Source organism: Phalacrocorax carbo, chromosome 1, assembly GCF_963921805.1.
Source record: "Phalacrocorax carbo chromosome 1, bPhaCar2.1, whole genome shotgun sequence".
In the NCBI taxonomy this organism is placed as follows: domain Eukaryota; kingdom Metazoa; phylum Chordata; class Aves; order Suliformes; family Phalacrocoracidae; genus Phalacrocorax; species Phalacrocorax carbo.
In genome coordinates this window covers 123,409,658-123,426,456 of record NC_087513.1, presented here as the reverse complement: position 1 = coordinate 123,426,456, position 16,799 = coordinate 123,409,658, and the positions used below count along the sequence as shown (strand labels likewise).

Here is a 16,799-nt window from a genome sequence, read left to right as displayed (position 1 = left end):
TATTTGGGTTTGTGTATTCCTAGAGATGTCTAGTTAGATTTTTTTGGGGGGTATGTCTGGAAGTACAAAAAGATTTTGAGGGCCGAAGGCAGTGCTACTGGCAAAGTAGATACAGTTAGGGAGCACTGCATTGCAAAAGATGCTCCCTTTTCAGGCAGTGGCGTAGTTCTTTCAAGCATATGTGTTTTGGATAAGAAGCTGTCTTGGAATAATATCAGAAGCTTCCTCAGAACCATGTTTTAGACTTACCTGCCACAGACTGGTAAAACTGCTTGCCATGAGTTCAGTTTATACTCAGTTCTGCAAAAGCACTTTTTGGTTAAAACATCTTACAAGCAGGTATCAGCTCACTAAGACCAGCTTCATCTAGGTCTCCATTCATCATACTAGACTTCTGAACAACCTAGCATGTTTCTGTTGAACGGGTTATCCTGCTTTCAAAGGACAAGCAAAAACTTTCAACTACTGTGCTATAATGTGATGATTCTTCTTTGCTGGGGAAAAAATCCGAGAAAAGGTGCTTTCAAACAGTGCAGCCAAACCCATTTAAAAGAAAAGCCACGCTACGCTTTGTCGTTTAATTTCAGTATCAGGAAGGTATTTAATACTATAAGGTTTAATGGTTGTTACTTCCTGAGAATGAATTGTTCTTTGGAACATGTGTGGTGGGCTGACCCTGGCTGCCAGATAGGCCCCCACCCCATCACTCACTCCCTCTACCTCAGTGGGATGGGGGAAAGAATCAGAAGGGAAAAATGAGAAATTGTATGGGTTGAGATAAAGGCAGTTTAATAAGTGAAGGGGGGGGCGGAACAAGTGATGCAAATTCAGTTACTCACCACCAGCTGATGGATGCCCAGCCAGTCCCCAAGCAACAGCTATCTTGGAAAAAAACCCTCCCACCCCTTTTATTGCCAAGTGTGACACTATATGCTATGGAGTTTCTCTTTGATCAGTTCAGGTCAGCTGTCCCAGCTGTGTCACCTCCCAGCCTCCTGCCCACCCCCAGCCTACTCACTGCTGGGGTGCAAAATGAGAAACCCAAGGCCTTGAATCTGTGCAAGCCCTATTCGGCAACAGCCAAAACACTGGTGCGTTATCAATACTATTTTGGTCACAAATCCAAAACCTAGCACCATAGAGGGTCCTGTGCAAAAAATTAACTCCATGCCAGCCAGATGCAGTACAACATGTGAAAAATGTTCTTGAGGTTTTGGTTCTCCCTTGTCCTCCTATATCTTGCTGTTCTGATTTGAATCTTTTTTATTGTCAGTTCATCTTATTTCTATATACAAATAAGCATGCATCTACAAAATGCATTGTATTTTGCATGGCCCATCAAAATGGGCTTAACTAACCATGTTCTTGGAGGTTGGTTAGTAGCCAGCTGTAGTAGTGTACTCATTTTTAGCAAAATTTTTAGAAAATGGTTTTCATTATCGTTTTTTTTCTGTGCTGTTGCTGAAGTTCGTGTCTCTACCTAAAATAGTAATATCTTCTGCAGAAGATTTGTGAAAACTGGAGCATCCCTGTAGTCTTTATTTTCACCTTCTAGATAGGTGGTCTGCTGAAAGTAGTAGTCTGTTACAAAACCTCCCACTTTCCCCACTGGGAAAGCAGCTTAATTTTTAAACTGTTGAGGTAGCGTATAGCACATTTTATGCTCTAGTTCTTGTTAATAAAGCTGAAATAATATTTATTATATTTCATGATGACAGGTACTTACTTCAGGTGATTTTTAAAAAAAATACAATGTGAATGAAAAATGTCAAAATGTGGCACGTAAGTGCAGGCCGTATTTAAAGTATATTCCATAACAATTTTAGACTTCTTCACCTGATTCTTCCAATGAGAACTCCCCAGCTACCCCGCCCGATGAGCAGGGCCAAGGAGATGCTCCACCCCAGCTTGAAGATGAGGAGCCTGCTTTTCCACACACAGACCTGGCAAAGTTGGATGACATGATCAACAGGTACTTTCACACTTTTTCAGAGGGTGTAGATTATTTGTGCAAATATCTTGATAGCAGATTTGGGATTCCTGCATCTTTGTTTCACTGGATTTCTTGAAATACTTCTTAAAATTGGGTTAGAGTTGTAAAGAGAAAGAGGCTCAAATCAGAGTTCGTTTTGTTTGTGTTGTGTTTTTTTTTTTTTTAATGGAGTGCTCATTAGGGCCTTTAAACATGTATTTTCTTACTCTCTGTTAAAAGCATTACAAAGGGGCAATGATTATTGATTTTTAAGAAGCACAGTTGAAATACAGGGGTCTTTGTTTTGTTTTTGGATATAGGCCTCGATGGGTTGTTCCTGTATTGCCGAAAGGGGAATTAGAAGTTCTTCTAGAAGCTGCTATTGACCTAAGTAAAAAAGGTAAGCTGAAAAGACAGTTAATTATTATTGGGCTGGTGAAGTCTTTTCTTGTTCTTTTCTTCCCTGGTGGAAGCTTAAAAATTCTCAATTATTTCTGTTACAACCCTGGTCCTGAAAATTGTGACAGAGTGGTATGCAGAACCTTCATACGTCAGAGATTTTAGAAAGCCATCAATGTATTTAGAAATTAGGTGCCTTAGCATGAGTAGGGACCTCAAATAAGCTCACAGCAATAAACATCTGGTCATTCCTGTCCTACCTGTTTTCTGTATTCACTTTGATATCGGACCTGGTGGGTTTGGTCTCTATAACAGATACTAAAACTCAAAGAATTATATTTTTTAAAAAAAGAAATTGCTATAATCTGCATTTCCAAATGCCTTGCCAGAAATTTTTGTTCAAATCTGGCACATACATACTTTTGAGGGTATTAGAGAAAAGTTAGGATTTTAAACAGTGTGACTTAGACAATAATTCTACTGTATTGCTTGCTGTGTCTGACTTGCTTTGAAGTTGGAGGGTTCTATATGAGGACTGTGTTTGTGTTTGCTAAATTGTACTAGTCAGACTGACAAGTTCATCATGTGTTCTGGAAAGTTCTGTTCCCCTGGAAAGTTGCTTTGGTCTCCTCTTTCAGTCAAGTGTTTGTTGCCCCAGTATTTGAGTAATACCAGAAGTCAGATCAAAATATTTTTCTAGGAGATGTACACTTACCAGCTAGTTGTGTTTTAAATATAGTGACATCCAAAGTGCCTGTTCCATACTTCTAAATAACTGGACCTGGACAACTTAATTTCAATGTTAATAAAGGTTATTCTTAGGCAGTTTTAAAAATAAAAAACTGATTGTGATTGTGATATTCTGGGTTATCTTGATTGTTTTCTATAAGTGGGGTTTTTTGCTTTGGAGCACTCTTCGGAGAAACAGAAGTGAAGGTGCACCCTTGTGATCCAAAATAGGATAATGACATGTTGCCAACACTGATTTATCAGCCGTAGTTGCACTTGGAATTGGCTTCTTTGCATGTAGCTAGGTCTGGCAGGAGTCCTAAGGTGAGTGTAGAATTTTCAAGTGTTCGCATCTGTTCAGGAGCAAAAGAAATGCCGACTTATGGAAAGAAAAGGAAGCTATCTCTGTGTCTGGGCTGTTGGAACGGTGCAGTAAAAAAAGTATCTGCTTGTGATTTGTGAGAGAGGAGATGTATGTACTGCCAGGCTTTAAGTCATCGTTTAAAAAGACAACAACGACAAAAAACCACAAACCCAAAAACTGTCAATGCAGTGAAGGAGTAAGAGCATAATGAGATTTTTTGGCTACTCCTAACATCAATGTACTTCTCCAAAGCATCAGACTTAGTTGAAAGTTCCTAAACAAAAAGTCCTCTTTTCCTCTTGAAGTTGTGCAAAGCAGTCAAGTCTATTCATATGCTTTATGCACTTTGTTTTTCACTAAGTTGGTGATGTCTAATTCTGAAAAGGGCTTTTTGCTATTTAATTGTTCTTCCTCTTGCCCTCTAGATGAATTCTTATGTGTCTACCTACGCAAGGATTATTGGCTAAGGAGAAAACAAGGAAAGCTGTTGGAAGTAGTTGGTTGTTAACTGTGTTATCTTTACAGTTACAACCTAGATTTTTTTTCCCCCCCTCGCTACCTGAAGTTACATGATGGCTAAGATGGTTCTTTTCAAAATAACTTCCAGTGCTCAAGGAATATGATCGGGTGCTCACTTGATGTAACTGACACTGGGTAGCTCAAAATTTGGCAGACGCTGTTTCAGAGCTGTGTATATATATAGAGAGAAGTAATATAAATGATTCTGTTGTGCATGTTTTTTTTAATAGATTGAGAATGTGTTCTATTATCTCAGTAAGATCTAAGATTGGACGCCTTGCTGGCTGTCCATGGGCATTTTTCTTAATCTGAGGAGTTCTGTTTCAAAAGGGAAGAACTGAAAGGAGAAGTTGAAAGATAACCAGCTGTTGAATTAAATTTTATATTGCAGTCTGTAACTCATTTATAATGTGAAGCAACAAAATGTAAAAAGAGCCCACTCAATTTTTTTTATCAAGCACCATTTTCTAGTGTTTAGGGTTCTTAAGTAGCTTTTATTCCTAACATCGGCATTGGCATTCTGGAGTGACTCTGGGGTAACTGCTGTCTTTGTGATCCTGTCTATAAAATAAGAGTGATATTTGCATCCTCTTTAAAATCTTTTCAGGAACTGAAATTGAAAGGGACATAACTGAATTGAAAATACTCATAAGAATTAAATGTTGTCATTACCACCTTCAAGTGCAAGCAGTAGATTTGAGAGTGGTATGAATCCTGTCTAGACTGACTTGCATTGTTCCTGGCAGATGCGTTTATTTATGGAAGATTATCTTTTTATGTGTAGGCATCAATGTATTATTCTTCATTTAGCAAGCCATGAGACTATCAAATGATAGTCTAGAGTTACTTGCTAATAGAAGAGAACCTATTTGAAAAATAGTGTTTAATAGCAAGACTGATGTTTATCTTCATAATAATTCTGGAATACTTATGAAGTGTTTTGAGTAATGAGATTTGTTCTAGAAATAAATGCCATAATGAGTTGGATGCTATAAATTTAAAAGTAAAGGCAAAAGGGTTTGTTTTAGGTTTCTTGGTTTGGTTTATTTTGTTTGTTTGTGGGGTGTTTTTTTGTTTTTGTTTTTTTTAATAGCCTAGAATATTCTCCACTCTTCCTTTTAAAGTCCCCATAACAACTCTGCACTTATCCACCTTTGTTGTGGCTTTTATTTCTCCTAATGTTTACCTTCAATTTTTAATGTGCTGCCAAAGCTCTCCAATGTGACACACACAAGTAAGATGTGAGGCAACTGTTAGAATCTGTAGCTTATTTAAACTGAAGTGAGATTTCACTGCACATCTTAAACCTTCAACCTTGATCCCAAATCTTTGCTTTTGATGAATTGCAAAGGCTCTTACAGAGTGGGAAAGAGTAGAGAGGCAGGCCCTAGAGCCTCAAAAAAAAAAAAAAGTGTATCTGTGCATGAGCACACATGCATCCAAAGTCTAGGCAGCCCAGTAATGGGAGTTGTTTCCAGCATCCTCTCTAAACACTGTCTCTAGACGATCCATCTGCGTTTCTGTGAGAGCGCTCTTGAGTGCCTTACTGAAGCTGTATCTTCTGCATTTTCTTGAAATTGTTATTTTTAACCACCTGTCTAAAGCAAGGACATCAGCTTTGTGTTGTCATGTTCCAAAGTTTCCTAGCCAGGTATTTGGGCTACAATCAATCCAATGAACTACAGCAGGGCCAGTGCGGTGTCTTGGTGTAGAAGGACTCTCATACTCCTGATGATAATCCTGATGATTGTAATCACGATGATTAAGAGTTATTGAAAGTCTGCCAGAATCTGTGAGTGCCAGGTGTAGCCGCTGTGCCTGTGGGCAAGTGTGGGTTTCCCTAGAGCTTATTAGCTCCAGGTCACTGTCAGTTCTGCAGGGTCTGAGTCAGCCCTTACCAAGCCACTGAAAGGTTTCTGTGCTGCACCTCCTCAGGCTCCAGGTTTGGGGGGGGGCTTCACTGGCACAGCGCCACACCAGTGTGTGGAGCTAGCTCATCTCTGGGGTTGGAGCTACAAAGTTGTGTAATCTGAAGTCCTAGAGAAGAGGAGCTGGGTGATTTTGCTTGGGGTCTTGGTGCTCCAACCCTATACTGTTGAACACCCCCCAGGTGCATCAGAGTGTTTTTTTACAGTTGCATCTGGACCTACAAGTTTTGTGGACCCAGAGTGTTTTTGCTTTTGTTGGCAGGGTTAGTTTGCTCTGTGTGGTTTATCTGGCAAACTGACCACTTTTAAGTGCAGGTACAGAAATCAAATGGCCCTTTCTTCTTCCTCCAGTCCCGTAGTTGCAGCTCCCGCGTACTCTATGTTGCACATCACCTTTTCCTTTCATATTCACTTTTTTTCTCACTGCATAATCCATTTCTCCAACTTCTCTCTAAATACTCAGCTCAAGGCTGCATGTGCTTACTTATCTCTTGTTATTCTTCCTTATCCTACTCTGCCCTTGGAATATGGACAGCAGGGAGAAAAATGGCTGCTTGCGGTCTTACCTAAGAGTTAGTGATACTGAATCTGATTCAAGCAGTAGATGCCAGGTGCTGAGTGTAATGGCTGTTTCTTCTCACTGTCCTTGGATTACTCTTGCCTCCTCTCCCAACATGCAGTCTTCTAGGACTCCTGTACCCTGCTTTTGATGATACTCTGGTCCTTGTAGGCACCTAGCCTTCACTCCTTCCATAAGTGTCATCTGTTGTTTCAGCAGTATGCAGCGTTGTGGGACAAGGTAGAAGGTGGTTCATAGAATCATTGAATCATTAAGGTTGGAAAAGACCTCTAGGATCATCAAGTCCAACCTTCAAGTCCTAGAATTACCTTCTAAGGTTCTACATCTTCCCTCTCTTTCCAAGTTCAGTGAAGTACAGAAAGGACACTGTATTTCAAAAAATACTTTGTTTTGGTATTCCTGAACTTGGTTTGAAATGTCTTGCTGACTGAAGTGTGGGGGAACATGGTCAAAAAAGTACTTGAAAGTTTGAGAGCTATTTCAGTGTGGTATACTGGTACTCTAAGGAGAATTAAAATCACTTGAGTGTCTTCTTTAAATTTGTATTCAAGAATTAAGTTCACTGTTACATTTAGGTTTAGAAAGGAACATTTCCCCTAGGTCAAGTTGACCACATTGGATGCCTTCCCTGTCCTCTGTTTTGTATAGGCTTAGGTTGTCATCTTTACCTCCTCAAGGAGTTAATTTAACAAAGTCCTTTGTTTATGGCAGATGCCTAAGTTTTAGGCAGTGTCCATCTCTCTCCTCTTCTCTTGTCATGTTGTCATTGCTATGGCTTGTGGCCTTTCGTTACTGGTCTTAGCACTTACTATATAGTATAGGGATGTCAGCAACTCAGACTGCAAGCTACATAAAAGGATAATGTGGAGTTTTTTCTACTTGGCTGCATAGAATAAATCATGTATCTCTGGTAGTGATAAAAGGAGGGAGCACTGGAGTAGTTTTCAAGGAGGGTGACAGGAGCGCTTCAAAGATTCCTGCTTTACTCGAGTTGCTTGAGAACTGCACACACCATAAGAGTATAGGTTAGCAAGGCCTGTTTGCAAAGCCTTTGTGGTATGTACTCACAAGCAGGGCAGATGTTCTGTGACCACTTTTAAAAGGAACCTGTGTTGTACAGTTGTTTGTGACTATGAGGAACTTTAATTTGATAACCCAAATCAATCCGTTGCAAACCAGTGGGAGTTACTGTTAAGATGCCTCATTAGGGAGGTTGCGGGGGCTAAGGGGGAGTGGTGGCAATAATTTTTGTGAACCTGGATGCTGTAGGCATGTCAAATGCTGAGATTCCCTGGTTGAAAATTAAACTTGTTCTGTAAAGAAACTGTGCAGGCAGGTCACAGTTTTCTTTTTATAATGTGCCCAATGGCTTTCATCGTTTCCAGTGTGAACTGATATATGTTCGATATATTTTTCTGTTGACTTTTAGCCCTATTTAGATTTTCTAACTGAACTTTCAAAGGGGAAATACAGATATTTTGGAATATTGGGTTATAAATAACTCCAGAGTTTTAAAATAGTTTAAAGAACAGTGCTTCATACTTTTATTTTAAACTTGATGTATGGCAGCTGCAAAGGTTTAGGGCAGTGTTGGGGTTTAGGTGTGTTTGCTCCTGGCAGCAGAACTACAAGAAACTGTACTTCAAGGGAGGGTGAGAGGCAGAAGGATTCATGTTTATTTTTGCAGGTTAATTTTGTCTGGGAAGCTGAGCAGGTCTTACCCTTTCTTCTCCTCACTCCCTGAGATTTACTTGTAGCAACTCTAATTAAGAGAAGAACATAAAATCTTATCTTCCATTCTTCTGGTATACATGCATTTATTTATTGTTGTTTTTGCTACTATATCTTTGAGTGTTACAGGTGTGGGGAGGGAAAAACCCCTATCACATATCTTTAAAATAGTTCTAAAATTATCTAAAATAGTGCAATTTTTGAGGGGGCTTTACTGGAACATTAATCCATCATGTTTTTGTGCATTCAAGCTTATGTAAGTTTGTCTTCATCCAAGGCTGCTGCTTTAAAAATAATTCTGAAACTTTGAACACCAAACCTTTGAAGTCCAAATCACTACTTTCAATATTTAAAAGTTAATGTAACAACTAATGAAATTGTATATCTAATAGCTTTTTTCTTTTCTATTTTAAAATAGGCCTTGATGTCAAAAGCGAAGCATGCCAGCGATTTTTTCGAGATGGGTTAACAATATCTTTCACAAAAATCCTTACAGATGAGGCAGTGAGCGGCTGGAAGTTTGAGATTCATGTGAGTTTTTAATGCTGTGTTTCTGAAAAGCATAGTAATTTAAATGAGGAAGGAGGCTGCCTTTTTGTGACTATGAGGAGACTGCAGAGGCTGAATCTCATTTTTGAAACTCATCTCAATAGAGAACTGGGAGAACTCTCGTATAGATGGCTCTGAGGGGGGTCGTCATCCTTCTGTCACTATTTTGTCTTACTGCCTCTGGTGTTTTTGGAAGGAAATAAAACATGAGAGGTGATATGGGGAGAAGCTGAACTTTGTGTGTTCAGTAGTGCGGCTCTTGTTAGGCAGGCTGTCTTTGGCCAGATGTCTAGAGACCTGCTTATTCTTATGTGCGTAGTAGGACATGAAAACTTGCTTTTTTAGTAAAAGCTTTTAGCAACCTCGTAACTTCTGAATGTTTGTAGCAGCTGCTTGAATAGAAAAACTACCTGTTGGACAACTAGTCACATGCCAAATTAGAAACTGTGAAGACCTTCATAAGCAAATGAAAATATGTGAGAGAAATGGGTGAAAGAAAGAAAAGGTAACAGTTCAGTGGTGATTCATGAATGTCTCAAAAGCCAAAAATATTTGTCTTTCCTAAATTTAATTTTTAGCTGAAAACAGGTAGTTCAAAGTTTTGTTTAAAGCCTCTAATGGAGTGCGTACAAATTAAACCACAGTATTGTAAAACTCATATGTAACTCTGCATGCTAGGTACAGAGGTTCACAGGTTTATAGTTCATATTCATTGTACAGTCACCTGTCATATTCTTGGTTGTTATTTTTTTAATAGAGATGTATTATTAACAACACTCATCGACTAGTGGAACTCTGTGTGGCCAAGCTGTCCCAAGATTGGTTTCCCCTTCTTGAACTTCTTGCCATGGCCTTAAATCCTCATTGCAAATTCCATCTATACAATGGTACTCGTCCCTCGGAAACAGTTCCTGCAGGAGTCCAGCTCGCTGAAGATGAACTTTATGCCCGCCCTCCTGACCCACGATCACCAAAGGTATGAGAGCATTTTCAGACCTGTATTTTTAATTTCATGCAGTGTTACCTAATTACACAGTAGCCATAGAGAAGTGTTTTTAGAGGGGGGAAAAAAACCCCCTTTGTTGTCTTTGTCACCAAGATGTTCTGCTGCTTTTGACTTATACATTAAATCGTGATTGGTTAAATTTCCCTTTCAAACTCTTTCAGTCTTATTGGAATGCCATCCCTACTGTGTTAATTGACTTGCTTGTATTGCCAGTTGATGGATTTACCTTTTCACTCAAAATGATTCCATAGGTGGCATAGTTTGAGGAGATTATGTGACAACGTAGGAATTTTCTCTCCCTTTTCTTAGAGTTCTCAGTGGTGGGTGAATTGTTTTTAATTGGACATGAGGTGCTCGTGTCAGTGTGGTTTGGGGGTTTGTTTTTTTGTTTTGGTTTGGTTTTTTGTGGGGGTTGGTGAGGGTTTTTTGGGTTGTGGTGTGGTGGGTTACCTTTTGTGGGTTTGGGTTTTTTGGGTTTTGTTTTTTTTTTTTGGACTGGCAGTGCAGATTAGTAAACTGTTCTGGTTCATGGGTCTGAATTTTTCAGAATTGTGCTCTGAGTGGTGGTGTTAAAACTTCAGGAGCTAGCAGAATTATATTTTTGCTTCTTTCTTCTTTCTTCCCCCCCCCCTCCCCTTTTAGTAGAACTGCTAGCTATTGATATGTAAGAGCCAAAGATAAATAATTTGATGTCCTTGAACTTTCTTGCATTGCAAACTGTGTTTAGAAGGATGTTATTTTGCATTCTTACTGCTTTTATATGCAGCATTATCACACCCAGGACCAGAAAAAAATTCCAGAATCGTTATGCTTTCTGTAGTAACTTAGTAGTCAAAGGTGAACCTGAAGTATAGTAATTTTTATTCCTATGTATTTGATAAAATTCTTTGAATAATTAGTATATACAGCATCTGTGTTTTTTTGACATGACAGGAAAGATCATGTTGCCTATTTCTAAACATTTTCTTAAAACTGAGTATTTAAACCATATAGGCTAGTTCACTGTCAGTTCTGTTACCTTCTAACAGTTTGTGTATGGATTTTTTTAAAGCAAGTTTTGTTAATAACAGGTACTTCAAAGTATTTCTAGATGGTAATTTGTAAATGTCAGAAAATCACTAAATTACTGTTCATTATATTGCAGGGTTGGCTAGTAGATCTTATCAACAAGTTTGGCACATTAAATGGATTTCAGATCTTGCACGATCGCTTCATGAGTGGATCAGCATTGAATGTTCAGATAATTGCAGCTCTCATCAAGTAAGTTTTTTAAAAAAATAATTATTACTTATTTAGAAAAGTTAGTCTAAGTAAAACATTATGTTAGTGCAAAACTTAGTCTTTTCTTGAAGTGTTTCCCCTCACTCTATCTCCTAACTAGTTGTGTTTGCCTTCAGCATTTCATGTGCTTGTAAACAGACTTGAGTTTTGTGTGTAAATTGCTTGTTACTAGCTTAATATTACACAACTACCAATTATGGCATTTTGATCCCTTTTTTCTTGCTTTTTAGGCCATTTGGACAATGTTATGAATTTCTAACATTACATACAGTGAAGAAATATTTCCTTCCAATTATAGAAATGGTTCCACAATTTTTAGAAAATTTAACAGATGATGAACTGAAAAAAGAAGCAAAGAACGAAGCCAAAAATGATGCTCTGTCAATGATAATCAAATCTTTAAAGAACCTAGCTTCAAGAGTTCCAGGACAAGAAGAAACTGTAAAAAACTTAGAAATATTTAGGTTAAAAATGATACTTAGGTAAGATGCTACTCCTAATATGATATGCTACTTCTGACTTTTTTTCCACACTTCTTACATTTAATTTCTCTTATAGGTTGTTACAAATTTCTTCTTTCAATGGTAAAATGAATGCACTAAATGAAGTTAACAAAGTAATATCCAGTGTGTCATATTATACTCACCGGCATGGTAATCCTGAAGAGGAAGAATGGCTTACAGCTGAAAGAATGGCAGTAAGTTCTCCTCTTCACCAAAATGCATTGAATAGATTTTCTTCCTCCTTATTGCTTTACTTGTAGAAGTACCTATATTTTATGGAATCCTGCACACACCGCTAATTTTCATATCTAGTGTTATTTACAGTAAGTATCATGTCATGGTAATAAGTCATTTTAATAGTAGTCTTTCTGTGAAAAATTGCTGTACTTGTTTGAAAGCTGCTGTTAAGAATTATTTTCAGTGCTGCTAAAATCCTGCTTTAGAAAGGGACCCTTGAACAGTATGGGTTTTATATAGCATTAAAAAAAAATACCAAAACAAAAACGCAAACCTAGATAAAACACCTGAGATTCATTTGAAACTTCAGTGCCACTGTATCTAGAAGTTGGACATTCATTTTAAATAAGGTCCTAGTCTGGTTTTTGTGCCTCAAATAATTTTTTTCTGGTTGTACTTCTAAGAGAGTACTCTGCTTTCCACATTTCACAAGCTGGATTTCTTGGTATAGAAAGTTCTAGGCACCATATTTTTATTTATTTACTTAATATTTACATACTTTGGCTACTGTTTCATGCTTGAGTGCATATGTAGGGAACTATTAGAATTAGTATGTATAAAGTTAAAGTAAGGACAATTTTCTCTTCATCTTTGTGAAATTTAATTGTGTTAAAGGATTGTTTGCACTGTTCTGCTCCATCTTTGTGACTGGCTATCTGTTCTAGGTTTTATAATCTGCAAAAGGACTGCTGACAAAAAAGAATGACTGTAGTTTAACTTTTTAAAGCAATAGGAGGAAATAGGTCTCTTTTTTTTTTTACATATTCCCTGTGCTTTGGCATCTCAAACAAGACCTCTGTTTAAATGAAAACTTGTAGATGGAAGTGTTTCATGAGACTAGCTTGAATATTTTATGTCTGTAGACAAGGACACTGCTGGAAGGTATAATGCTGTGTGTGTTCGTTTTATTTTTCAAGTGCTCAAAGCACATGCTGCTTTGCTTTAGTTGGAAAAAAAATTACATGATTCTAATCTGACTGTGTCAATGACACCGGTGAAAAAAATTGCACCTACTTAAATAAGGCTTGAATATTTGCCTCTAATTCAGTTAGAAGCATTTAAAAAAGCTGTATAAGTGGCAGTACATAAATAATCTAGCCTTCTTATATTTCAGTCATCACTTACGCCCTTTTTATGTTATAATATGTAGGCATACCAGTAAAGCTAGAAGTGTCTTAAACAATTTAGTTTTGATATTTAATGACTGTGAATTGGAAGAGAATTTTTTTCCCTGAATAGAAGAGTTAACTGTTCTTTCCATTGGCTTTTTAAGTTTGAAGTTGTTTGAACGTTTTTATGCTTTGAGTTCATGACTTTAATATGCCTGAAAAAATATTTCCCCTTAAGATGTCACAGTGGCTAGCATATTGGATTATTTAAAATGCTGATCTTTTTTTAAAGAGGAAATGAAAGTTAGAGATAAATATCTTCCTCTTGTGCTGCATCTTTCTCACTTCTCCCAATTAGAATATTGTATGTAAAGTCAGTAACAGGTTGAAATTCTTCTTTTTAGCTTCAATACCAGTGACAGCACTTCAGTAATTTGAGATGGCATTAATTTCTTTTTATATTCAGGAATGGATCCAGCAGAATAATATTTTATCAATTGTATTGAGAGATAGTCTTCATCAACCTCAATATGTAGAGAAGTTAGAGAAAATTCTTCGTTTTGTCATCAAAGAGAAAGCCCTCACTTTGCAGGATCTTGACAACATTTGGGCTGCACAGGTAAAGAATTCAACTGCTTGTCTGCTGGTGTGCATGAGGGATCTTGTTTTGTGTAATGTATTGAGAAGATGACGACTTGTGTGTCTTATCCTTGGTGTTGGGGAAAAAAAACTAAAGAAAATTTTGAAATGAAATGGTGTTCTCTTTTGGGGTCCTGGATCCCAAAATTGACTTCTCAAATGTCTTCAGCAAAAGGGGTCAATTGCACATGTATGTAAAGTCTGAAGGAACAGTTCAGAACATGGTGCAGAGATTATAAGTATTAAGGAGCCTTCAATGTTGAGCAAAGTCTATATTGTGAAAGAACATGACACATTATGACTTAATATTATTTTAAAATGCAATAAAGTGTATTGCTAATCTCTGAGTTCATCAGTTTTACAAATTTTTCCTGGTCAGAGTGCTATTAATAAGGCTTATAATATTGACTGTTCTAGAAGTTGTTTAACAGCAAATTCTTTCCTTTGTGTTGTAATGATTATGTCTGAAAAAACTATAAATTTTGCAATAGTGGCTTGTTTACTTAAATAATGGGTGAATCTGGGCTTTCTAGCTGTGGGCTGCATGAGTTTAGCACACATAAAGGGTAGCTGAGGAGACAAAAATCATTATTAATTTTTGAGGAGGCGGAAAGTAAAAGGTTATTTTAGGATAGAAACAAGCATGAGTATTCTTGTTCATAAGTAACTAGTAGGGAAACTCTAACTTAATTGTACAAATAAGCCCTTAGGCCAGCCTTTCAAGTGTGGGAAGGCTAAATCTGGTTTCCAAGATAGAGGGCTGTAACGGCTTTGGCAGGGATAGAGTTAAATTTCTTCATACTAGCTTATATGTGGCTATGTATGTAACGCAAAAGATTTACCTGTTAAACTTTTTATCTCAACCCACAAGTTTTCTCACTTCTACTCTTCCAATTCTATCCCTCATCCCGCTGTGGGGTGAGGAGTGAGCGAGCAGCTGTGTGGTGCTTAGTTGCCAGCTGGGATTATATCACAACAAGGACCAACACAGGGATTGGGTAGTGTTACATACCTAGTTTATGTGTGTTCGCGTTCTTCTGAAACGGTAGCAGTTTGGCTGAAGTGGATTTATCCAGGTGTCCGTGTTTTCAGGTGTGCTGTTTTCAGGTTGCATTTAAAGCACCTGGGACTACAGGTGATGTTAGTGAAGGGTTGACTGGAGATCTCTTGTGGTTCGACTAACTTAATAATCTCTAAACTTCAGTTCCAGCATGATAGTAACTGCACAGGCTGAAACTCAAGAAGATCCTTATTTACTCATTATCCCTAAGTCCTGTTTAGAAAATTACATAATGTAACAGAGATATACACAGATTACTTGAATTAACATCTGTGATCATATTTTTAGTTTTCAGCTTGTGGTCTGTAGACCTTTCCAGACTGTCTTTGTAAGAAGTCTGTGGGGGTCAAAAAAGACTTTGAGAAGGTAGTCTGCTGTTAGTAGGCTTGTATTAGCTATACTAGAGACTCACCTTTTATAAGGACAAAAAGAACCCCAAACCTGAAATGTGACAGTCTTCCAAGCAGTTCTGTTAGTCACAGTGCCTGGAAATGGAACGTGTGGATAACCTAGTTTAAGTCAAACTTTTTACCCTTTCAGAAAAGTGTCAACAACTGATGCAACCCCTAAAAGACATGGATAGTCCACGCCAACAGTTGCAAAAAAAATATTTGAGAATAAATCTTCCATGCTCTCAAATACCTGGCTTTCAATTAGGTAGTGGCCACAGTGCACTTGCTGCAGTTTTGCCCTGTATTTTTTATGTGGGAAAGTTGAGTTCAGTACTATTCAGGTAGATGGTTTCACTGTGGCTTTGGCCATGGAATTAAAATAGACTGAAAGGTAAGATTACTAAAATCTGCCAGTGCAGATAGTTTTTATCAGCTTCACTACTCCCTGTGTTTAATAGTTTTTAGAAGTTCTTATTAAATGACTTCTTCTAAGAGCAGCTGGAGCATGAAATTCAGTAGGGAAGCGTTGATTTACCGTGTAGCTTTATATAACAGGCAGGCTATTTTAGGTCTGGCTCAGTGCAGCAACGGTGTGGTTTTGCTTTCAGGCTAGAACTGTTACATTGCTGCCTGGATTTAGAGGGTGAGCGTGCACAAATTTACAGTTGACAGTATAGAAGCGCCCTGAGAATCTCAGTATACAACTAGAATAAAACCAAATAAGTTTATGAAAAGTAGTAAAACCATGCTGCTTTTGCCTTTAGAAGGCAACATAAGTTTTAAGTTTCATTGAAGAGTTTTCGTGTCTTACAAAGTGAGTACTCACAAAATGGAAGTATGTTTGACTCAAGGAATAATGTTGGAAGTTTCTAAAGGCAAGCATTAAGTTGCAGGGAAAGATCCAGCTGGACAAGAAAGTTGCAGAGATAAGTGTTGGAGTCTCATTACTTATGTTCTGTAGCATTTAACTAAACCTGACATGTGCTTCTCTGTTTTTAGCACAGCAGGCTGACAGTTCGCACATCAGGTTCCTTACCTCCTCCTGCTGTCTTGTCTGCTTCTCCAGCCTTTTCTGTTCTTAAGGGCCTCCCCATCTCTGTTAAAAAGCTCCCAAGGCAAGATTGTTTTATGTCTTGGTCTTCCTGCCCTGCCCCCCCCCCGAGCAGCTGTGCATACTTCTTCATTTATTTGTTACATTTTAGATGTTCTTGCTGCCCTGTATGGTCTTAGCTTTTCTTTCTCTCCAGGAAATGGTGTGGTGAGAGAAAAAAAATTATATGATGTTTTACAAAATCCAGTGGAATAAGTGGTTTATTAATTCCCTCTCTCATAATCTGACCTGTAACATGAAAACTGATGTTTCTGCTTAAATTCACCTTTTTTAAAGAAAAAATTATGACACGCTATGAAGAATTTATGGCACAGCACATAACAAAGCTGTTGGTCTATTTTTTTGTTGTTTTTAAGTGAACCACTGATGCAAGCTTTTAGAAGGAAACAAATTTCAAAACTGCTCATGCATGCATTTTTAATACTGTACAAGATTAATTACATCAGAGTTTGTTTTCTAGGTATTTGTTTCGCATTTTTTATTCTACACTTAAGGAAATTTTTCTACAGTAAATCAGCTATTGATTCACATAGTCCATAATTGTTGGTTTTGAGTGCAGATTTGAAGTATGGGATACGTTTTCCAGCCCAGGCACATAGGAAAGAAATTTTCTTCTCACCCAGAGTTAAAGTTGAGCTAGCTGGTTTTGCCTTATTGTCTTCCTCCTTAAATATCAAAATTGTGATATAC

The 16,799-nt window shown here is 37.7% G+C and overlaps 1 protein-coding gene across 2 annotated transcripts in view; it reads left to right on the top strand.

Moving 5' to 3' along the window:
- Window positions 1-16,799, top strand: part of USP9X (ubiquitin specific peptidase 9 X-linked) — a 104,046-nt gene that overhangs the window by 25,107 nt on the left and 62,140 nt on the right. For both annotated transcript variants that reach the window (XM_064473182.1, XM_064473173.1), the window contains exons 3-10: window positions 1,827-1,972; window positions 2,293-2,372; window positions 8,641-8,753; window positions 9,529-9,747; window positions 10,922-11,037; window positions 11,289-11,540; window positions 11,617-11,755; window positions 13,374-13,526. In XM_064473182.1, coding sequence (XP_064329252.1) covers window positions 1,827-1,972; window positions 2,293-2,372; window positions 8,641-8,753; window positions 9,529-9,747; window positions 10,922-11,037; window positions 11,289-11,540; window positions 11,617-11,755; window positions 13,374-13,526 — 1,218 coding nt within the window. The remainder of the gene's footprint in view (window positions 1-1,826; window positions 1,973-2,292; window positions 2,373-8,640; window positions 8,754-9,528; window positions 9,748-10,921; window positions 11,038-11,288; window positions 11,541-11,616; window positions 11,756-13,373; window positions 13,527-16,799) is intronic.